Source organism: Muntiacus reevesi, chromosome 3 (assembly GCF_963930625.1).
Source record: "Muntiacus reevesi chromosome 3, mMunRee1.1, whole genome shotgun sequence".
NCBI classification, from domain to species: Eukaryota; Metazoa; Chordata; class Mammalia; order Artiodactyla; family Cervidae; genus Muntiacus; species Muntiacus reevesi.
In genome coordinates, this window is record NC_089251.1 from 242,895,841 (window position 1) to 242,904,984 (window position 9,144).

At 38.3% G+C, this 9,144-nt stretch overlaps 1 protein-coding gene across 3 annotated transcripts in view; it reads left to right on the plus strand.

Moving 5' to 3' along the window:
* CERS6 (ceramide synthase 6) overlaps window positions 1-8,732 on the plus strand; it is a 332,112-nt gene extending 323,380 nt beyond the window's left edge. For 2 of the 3 annotated variants that reach the window (XM_065931693.1, XM_065931692.1), the window contains one exon: window positions 2,904-8,732. In XM_065931693.1, the coding sequence (XP_065787765.1) occupies window positions 2,904-3,141 (238 nt within the window). In that variant the 3' untranslated portion in view covers window positions 3,142-8,732. Of the gene's footprint in view, window positions 1-368; window positions 393-2,903 lie in introns of all 3 variants that reach the window. The other variant, XM_065931691.1, reaches the window with a different exon arrangement.
* The last annotated feature ends 412 nt before the right edge of the window (window positions 8,733-9,144 follow it).

Sequence of the window (9,144 nt, forward strand, 5' to 3'; positions counted from 1 at the left end):
GTAGTATTGCTTTGCTGAGTGATCTGCATTGCTTTGTTGAATGATCTGCATTCATAATTTTAGATTCATGGAGATTTATTATTTACTGTGTTTCTGCTCTCTCTCTATCTCCTTTGGTCCTTCTCTGGTTATACTTATATTAAACAGAAATTTAATAACCCTTTTATGAGAAGTGTTACTTGATGCATTCTGACCATTTATAACTTGCCAGTAAATATTTAGTTAAATCTCTTTGGTTAAAAGTGGGGCTCATAATAAAGCATCCTGGGCCTCAACCCTTCTCTGTAGAGCAGTGACTTTTCTGGAACATTCTCTGCAACATTTTCTTACTTTCGTTGTTTGTTCTCTTCCTTCTGCCCACCTGGAAGTCTGGGAAGTGGAACCCTTTACATGTAAGTTTCTCAGCCCTCTCTCCATCCTGGCTTCCATGTTAGCCTTTTGGAGCCACACTCTGGCGCTTTTGTCTCCATGCGTATTGTTCTGTCTCATCTGTTGACACTGTCTAGAGGCTCTAACCAGGGTGTGGCTCCCAGCAGCTGGGAGGGATGCTAGGGACAGCTCAGTCAGTGCCCTTTTTTGGGTGAGCCTGCATTCTGCTACATTTTGCATGATCCAATAGAGGAAGAAGTGGATTTCTTTGACTGGTGTTCAACATGTTGGTTGAATAACAGAAATAGACCCAAGTAAAGTAGGAGAAGCAGAACTAAGTTGAGGAGAGGATCAGCATGGTCCAGAAGGGAGGTCTGAGCATCAGCTCTTTGCTAAGACTGCCCTGGGCTGCAGGACAGCACCTGACCACTTTGTCCTCCGTGAGCACCTGCCATGGGGGCTCGGGGCATCGGTCACGTAGTGTGAAGCCTATCCTTGGCATCGTCTCCTGTGTAAATCCAAAATAATTAGAGCAATGAATTGTTTAGAAGCAGAAGTTTATTTTTTTCTCTATGACCTCCTACTCTAAAATGAGCATGCACTTCTACTAACAAACAACAACAACAACAACAACAAAAACCTCTCCTGTCCTCATTTGCATACAAATTGCACAATACTGTCAATATGATAACAGTAACTGAAAACGCAAGGGGGCCATAGATTAGATAATTTGTGTCCTTATTGCACTGCTATTTCTACCAGGTATATTGTCTTCTCTCCAGCTTACTCCTTCAACTTTCCAAGGAGATAATCAATTTTATTCCAGATCTCAGGCTTCAAAATATCTTAACTGGTATTGCTGCTTACCTAAGACAGTAAAATTCATCTTAGCCACGAGTCATGGGACTTATATTCCTGTGTGTTATTTTAAGATACTCTAAATTGTTCCTTTCTTTGAAGGTAACTTAAGTATAAATTTTTTTCCAAATGCAATTAAAAATAATCTTACTAAGCAAGCAAATGTAAATTAATCACTCTGAAACTGGAGTTTTCTTTCCTATTAGCAGCTTAATTTACGACTAATGGGTTGCTAAATGTAGTGGAGCTTTTATTCTAATGCTGTCTTTGTGACCCATCTCTTATTTTTAAGTTACAGTATCCTTGTAATCTAGTCCTTTTGGTGTTTCAGTATCTAAATCTTCTTGGAGATGGTCCTTGTGAGCTAAGTCTCATCTCAAGGGCCATTAGAGTGAGATCCATTTTTACGTATTTACTCAATCATCTCTGCTTAGGCTGGAGCAGCAGTCCTCAGTTCTCACCTTCTCGCATCCCCACCCCACCTGAGAGAGGTGATACTGTCCTGCAGAATTGGGGGCTTCTCAAGTTGGGAGTACAGTGGATTCCGGGGTTCTCCAGTTGGAGGGTAGCAGTGACACAGAGAGAATGAGATGTGGGAAATCCCTCAGTTCATTCTGAAATGCTGCCCAGGAGACTCTGCCAGCTTTTCAATCCACTTCTTAAAGAATCATAAGGGACTAGATTGGGAAACATTCTTTGAAGCCAAACAAGCCACCACGTCCCTATTACCACCATCCTTAGAAAAGAAGTTCATGCCGCTCAGTTACTCAGGGGTGTTAAGGCCTCTTGGGATAAATGTTCACTTTGTTTGTAGGCATAAAGTAGGAGGTACAAACTATTTTAGTTTAAAAGCAATAGAGTATTTCCTTAATTTCTTCCTACATTACCTCCTTATGAGACCATATGAATTTTTTTTTTCATTCTTTATGGTAATGTGTAGACTTATATCCTGATGCCAAGTCATCCTCATGACTTGATGAGTCTGAATGGAAGATGGAAGAACTCTGGAATGATGGGAGTCAATTCATGATGATCCAGTCAGTACATTTTTCTTGGGAAATATTTTAAACTGTTCCTTACCCAGCAAGTACCCCAAATGCCTCCTGCTGCCATTAGTTGTTATGCTGTATATAAGACAAAATTTCTACTTCATTCTAGCAGACAGAAAGACAAATTAAATCATACAAGAATACATTAAAAAGCCAAATAAGAGTGATGTTTTAATGATCAGAACTAGTAAATATCTCCATTAGTGTAATTAATTGAGAACTGACTCTAAAGGATTCTCAAAGAGAATGTGATCATCAAAGAATAAATAGTTCCATTTGTACCAAATTCCTATAGTGCCATTCTAGTAGTATGGTATGCTACTTTGCCAGTTTGAGTGGGGTTCATTGTCTAGTACATTCTGAATATCCAAAGGTAACTTAAGGAAGTCAGCAAGGCTAACTCCGTGTGATGCCTAAATCCACCTACATTCCTTGATCATTGACTTTTTTGCCCAAAAGTCTATCTCCAATGAAGAGGAACTTATTGCTCTGGCAATGTTCCTATCCGGTTTGATTTTTTTAATATTTAGATGTTTTCCTTTATGTATGACTGCATGTACTTCTGAGCATGCTATACCTTGATGATTTCTTCAGAGCTGGCTGCACTCACCTTCTTGTGTTCCACAGGTGTCCAAGGATGATCGAAGTGATATTGAGTCTAGCTCAGATGAGGAGGACTCGGAACCTCCAGGAAAGAACCCCCATACTGCGACCACCACCAATGGGACCAGTGGTACCAACGGGTATCTCCTCACTGGCGCTTGTGCCATGGATGATTAATTACTCAAAACTACAAGTCCCAAACAAAGTGAACTGTTCATTCCTGGAAGTATTTAATAAATTGCAAATGCAGTTCCTTTCATAATCTCTCAGCACCAGAAACAAAAATTAGGATTTATCAAAGCATTTTGAATAGTGCACTGCCATATGTCCTGTCTGTGAATGAAGAAGAATTACCATTCTATATATGTAGGCATGCTTTATGTAATTGACACAAGGGAACGGTATTTGCATTTGTACTGTCTTAGAATATTATTTATTTTCTTTTTGTATTTGTTTGTAAATCTGTGGACAAAAGAGGGTTTCCTCACTCCTTTTACTCTCTGGGTTCATGACAGTGAGGGAGACGCTCCGTTTGCTTCTACCCGTTTCTTGCTGTGACCTAGTCCACTAGGAGCATCAGCTTAATTGGTCACTTAGAACAAGCAAAATCCAGTGCAAGATTCTCATGCAGCTCCGAATAGGTTTGCTCTCTTTGTGTTACAATGCCCATTCTGAAATGGCCTATTCAGTCTCAAGTGACCTTTCTCCCAGGGTAAAGTTGAAACAGGATGAGCTCAGTCTTGTAATTGTCATTTTTCATGATCAGTTGGTGGTGGTGGTGGTTTAGTCATGAAGTCGTGTCCAACTCTTGCGACCCCATGGACTAGTGTAGCCTGCCAGACTCCTCTGTCCATGGGATTTTCCAGGCAAGAATACTGGAGTGGGTTGCAATCGAACTCGGGTCTCCTGCACTGCAGGTAGATTCTTTACCAACTAAGCTACGAGGGAAGCCCTTCATGGTCAATTAGCTTGTTCCAAATAGAGTGTGGCTATTGGAGGACTTAAAATTTTTTTGTGTGTATTAAATTGCTTTGGAATAGACTTCATTTCTTGTGCACACAGCCAAAGTTTCTTCAGTGAGGATGGTAGCTAGTTGGGGATTAACTTTTTAGGTTACAGAGACTTTTTTTTAAATTCTCCATTATGGGGTCAGTGCTCCAGCTCTGAAGGAAGACTTAAGTTCATGGTTACAAACAAAGAAATCAGTCTTCCTGCTGGGAATTTGTCCCATGATCTGAGAATAATACAAAGAGAGCAGCAGATTTCAACCAGGTTTTACCACTACCCCTTTAACTAGTGCAGTCTTCCACTATGTTATGAAAAAAAGAAGCTAAATATATTTGAGGACAGAAAAAGGGGACTTCCAAGAGTTGCCAAAAGTCACCTCTAGGGCAAAGCACTTTACTGCAATCAGCTTTCAAGAAAGCACCCTATCTAGTATTTGATCTTGTTTTTTTGTGTTTTTTTTGCCCTGGGCAAAATAAAGCCAGTGAGAGTAAGACCATTTTACCCTTTGTCTTTTCTCCTTAAACATAACCCGAACATAACAGAACTTCCTGTTACTAGAAACTCGGCAGTGTTACACTGGAAGTCCTTTTGTCTGCTTCTTTGAAGGAGTTGTTCATTTCCCAGGAATTTTTGTTCAAATGGAGCTATTTCCAGAAAAAAAGCAACAAAAATTCTACTCAGCAAATGAGAAAGACTACTGAAAAAATAAGTTTCCGTAGTCTCCTCCAGGGCAGTGTTATTTATGTAGAGATAAGGAAACCATGCACATAGACCAAAGATTTTATCTCTTTTCTTCCAACTTCTAGTAAAAGGGAATAAAAAGTTATTATAAATACTTATTTCATAAATCAGGAAGACAGTCTCCTGAAACAAAGAGTCCAAACCATAATGCAGTGATATCAATATGCAGGTCAGGACTAGTGAAAGCGACAGCAAAGTACTAAGAAGTGCATGTCCTGCTCAAAGTCACTCACATTCAATTCAATTTTTTTTTTAATTGAAGTAAAACTTTGTGCCCACAATGTGCACCATGATTGTTAATAGTTAAAAGAATGCTCCCAAACAAAACCTCACACTGTAATGTTAAATCTCTTCCCACCTATTTATAAAATAGTGTGTTTTTGGTATGGTCCATAGTAATGACTGAAGGGCCTTAGAAATATGTCTGCTTTTTTGTTGACGAAATGGTATAATTAACTCTTCTTGGAAAACCTTATTATTTTATTTCACAGAACAGGGGTATGTCTAGGAGAGTAATTTATGGATGGTCAAGTTGTAAGACCAATCATTAAATATGAAAAGTACTTGTCAAGTCATCTGAACATCTGCTAAAATGCAGATATATAAAGAGTAAACCAGCAAGCGTGTTATAGCTGAAAATTTTTGATAAGGTGAAATTTTCTCTAAAATATGGAACTAAAATATGGAATAGAAGAAAGCCTCGTGCCTTGCTTTAGTATATAGAGCAAGTCCTTTGATGGGTGAAATAAACCAGAAAGCCACAGTGTGTTTCTATTTGGGTCATTTGACACTATTTAGCATAGAAGAATAATTTCAAAAGATCTGCTTGTAAATTAAAGGTTTAGAAGACTTGCATGACATGAAGAAAATTGTCTGTCCTTAGCAAAGTCATCTGAACATCTGACTTTCGTTCTTTAGAAGGAGAATTGGGAATTCTCAGAGCCTCCCTGACCACTGACAGTAACAACGCAGTCTTCTGTTTATCAATACATTTGTATTTCACTTTACATTTTAAGGCAAAGAGTTCTTTTTGATTCATCAAAATAGTGTTGGTAGGTCTTTTGAGATAAAGAATAATATATCTCTGTCTACTGCTCTCCCATGGTGGCCTGATAAGCCTGAGAGAGAAAATATGTGAGATCTCATATCTTCTACCTGTGCCAGGCCATAGCTTTGGAAGTATATATTGTAATGTCAGCTGTAGGTTAGTAGGAATGTTGTTTCCCATTAATTGACTTAGCCTGTCCTGGTCATATTCAAATCTTCCCAAGGTACAAAGGGGTGTGTAGGAAGGAATCTAGAAAAAGTAATATTTTGTTCTCCAATTCTATAGCTTTTCTAGACCAATTAGAGGGAGAGAAATGTAGAAATTCAAGTAGAATTTGGCCTTGGGTCAATAAATGATATAAAAATGTGTGATCTGTGTATGTACATGTAGGTTTCTCAGAAAAACATGATAAAACCAAAATGTCACTGACTCATCCTTATCCATATTCTTTTCATGAAAACCATCCGCCATGTGCAATAGAAACTTCCCACCTCCCTTTTTACTGCCTGTTCACGCCACCTTCACGGCTGAGAGGGGAAGACTCCTTTCAGCCTCTTTGCCTCAGAGCTCAGATCATGAAAGCCCTAAGGTCAGCATCTAAGTAGTTCCCATTTCCAAATTAAGTGTTAACAAATGTTGAGAGTAGGGGAGCAACTATTCATATTTTAGATTATTAAACTAAGTGTTGAGGAAAATGCACAAGATTTCTGCTTCACCCAAGATTTTATTAACATTCAGCTCCTGCTCAACTGCTGGACAGATAGTGTCCCGAGATACCATCACATAATGAAACAGGCATCTGACAAAGATGAACTAGGAAGAAAGGTAGGCTCTCCAAAGTAAACATGCAATTGGGTGAGAGAAATAACTCTTTAGTGGGATAAAATCAGGTCACCTGTAGCCAAAATGACAGGTAAACCTGAAAATGTCCTGTTCTGTTGCCAAACTTTTCATTCTGAGTATTTGGCAGAGTTTGAATTTGAGCAGACTGCACACTTGCACCTTGGGTAGAAAGGGTCTGAATTTTCCACTCTGTAATTTCAACCTCATTGTTATTTGGGCTGAAGTAAGAAATCATATTTCATTTCAGCACACCTGAGTCTTTAAAAAAGAGCTCTTCCAAGAGAACTTTATGGACACCCATGATTGTTTCCAAGCTGTTCATGATTTTTGCATTGGTAGTTATTTTTGTCCCCTACTTGGAGATGTTAACGCCAAAGTTGCCTGAATATTTGAGTATTTTTTCTTAATTTGAAGTATGAAAATTATACAGAATAGTTACAAAGGTATTAAATAATTCTCTTTATTAGTATGTCCTATGATGGCATTGTGTCCAAAGAGGTTTCAAGAAATTCTTTAGAAGTAAGAGGTTAAATGTTTACATTTCACATGCTATTTGAAGTCTTAAGATTCTAATTAGCTTACTTCCCCCCCCACCCCCCAGCTTTGTCTTTGGCTGATTCCTGCTCTGTAGATAAATATTAATAGCCCTGAAATGTTTCTAGTGTTCAAATAAGAACAAATCAGATCAAAGTCTGCAGCTATGTCCTGTCTATGAAAGGAGCACTGTCAATCGCAAACAGTTAATGCAAAATGCAGCAAGATATTTTTTTAAGTGACGGTATTGTTGTCCCCATAGTAGGTTTAAATTTGTCTTGGTAAAATGAAATTGTACGCTTACAAATTACCAGATAGTAATTAACACTAGTTCACTGTGGACACAGTTTAATTCTTCATTTTTAATAGGCTGGAAACAGGCCCTGTGGTTTGCATTTGTATGCATGGTCCCCTCCCATCCCCTAGGGGGCGTTCAGTAGATGCTAAGGAGGCCTGTCCACTTGTTCACTCTGTGCTGTTGGAATGCCTAACATTCGCTCACAGGAAGCATACCTGATGCTGTTTTTTATGGAGAAAATTGTATTAAAGAACATAAAACATTATAAGTAGCTGTTAATAAGATCTGTAATCACCCAAAAGAATACCTTAGTCTTTCCAACGTGAGTTCAACCTGAAGCCTTTGAATGGAACACATTACCAAATGTCCATAAGCTAAAATCCCCATCCAATCAAAGATAGACTAAGTCTCTGCAAGCAGGTAACACATGATAATGATGTCTCCGCAAGACTAGACATTCCCAAGAGTGCCCAGGAAGGAATGGGAAGGGACTGTTAGCCTAAGATCTAGCTTGTTTATCTTTCACTCACCTTCTTTTAAATCTGGAACTCTTAATAAAATGAATCTAAAATATTGTCACATATCTGCTGTCAATTTCCCAATAACCATTGGATCAGTTATGTATCACACTTCCTTCTCTGATTCCATTAGAAAATATATATATTGTGCTCCTATGAGCCTGTTTTCCTCAACACAAGTCAATGAGAGCTTGGCTTCTTACTTTGGTATGTGTTGCATGGCCTGGAAACCAGGGAACAACAGCTGTTGGTGTGATTTCTATTTTAAGTGAAAATTAGGTTTTATAGAGACAACTTTTTTCTTTTGGATCTACAACAGTTTTTTTAAACTGTCACTGTAAATCTGCCCTTTAAAAAATAGGGGTTTTTAAAGATTAGTTGCCAAATAGAAATTCACTCTGTAATAGGAACAGTTATATGGTGATTCTGGAACTTTAACTTCACGCTTCTTTAATTTAAACATGGAAAATAGCCTCCAAGTTTGATTTCCCGAAGTTTCATAAAGCCTCTAAGCTCATGATTTTCGTCTCCTTTTTGCCCACATAATGAGTTACCTCCATAGCCATTTGGTGTCATGCAGAAGGGAGGTGGTTAGTTTAGGGATTTGATTTTTTTCAACTTGCAGTGAGAAATAGGATAGGTGACAAAACCTTACTTGTTGAGACAATTCAGTGCTTAAGCATCTCTGTCAGAAATGGAATGATGTACTGTTAGCCAATTAGAATTATTTTATGTATTGTTACTGTATTTTGCTGATTTTTATATGAAAATATAATTATTCTTTCTCAATCTCTGGAAGCAGTCATTATTATGAGGATCATTTTACTTTGAAAACACTTTCATAATAAAGATAAGTCTTAAGAGTACAGTGTAAATGCCCTTTTCTGTAAGTGCTGCTGAACTTGTATTGGTAATATGCCACATTTTCCTGGACAAGATTCATTTCAGTATTCACATCATCCTACAGTTTTCTTGTAAGCCTCCTCAAATCCCAGTAGTCGCTATGATTACAAAAAAGGAATGTAATATTTATACGTTATATATATATATATATATTGTTATAGGCTATTTTGTCAAGAATTTAGCTAAGCTGCTTGATGGTGTTGTTATCTCAGCATCCACTTGGTTTGCCAAACAGCCTGCAGGGACCACAGCTTGACACTAGCCCCTCATACAGGTGCATGTCCTGAATAGCAGCCCAGAGTCACAAGCAGATGTAACTCCCTGATATGATTTCCCCAACGGCCCTTGTGATCCACAGTCTCCTGCCTCCCA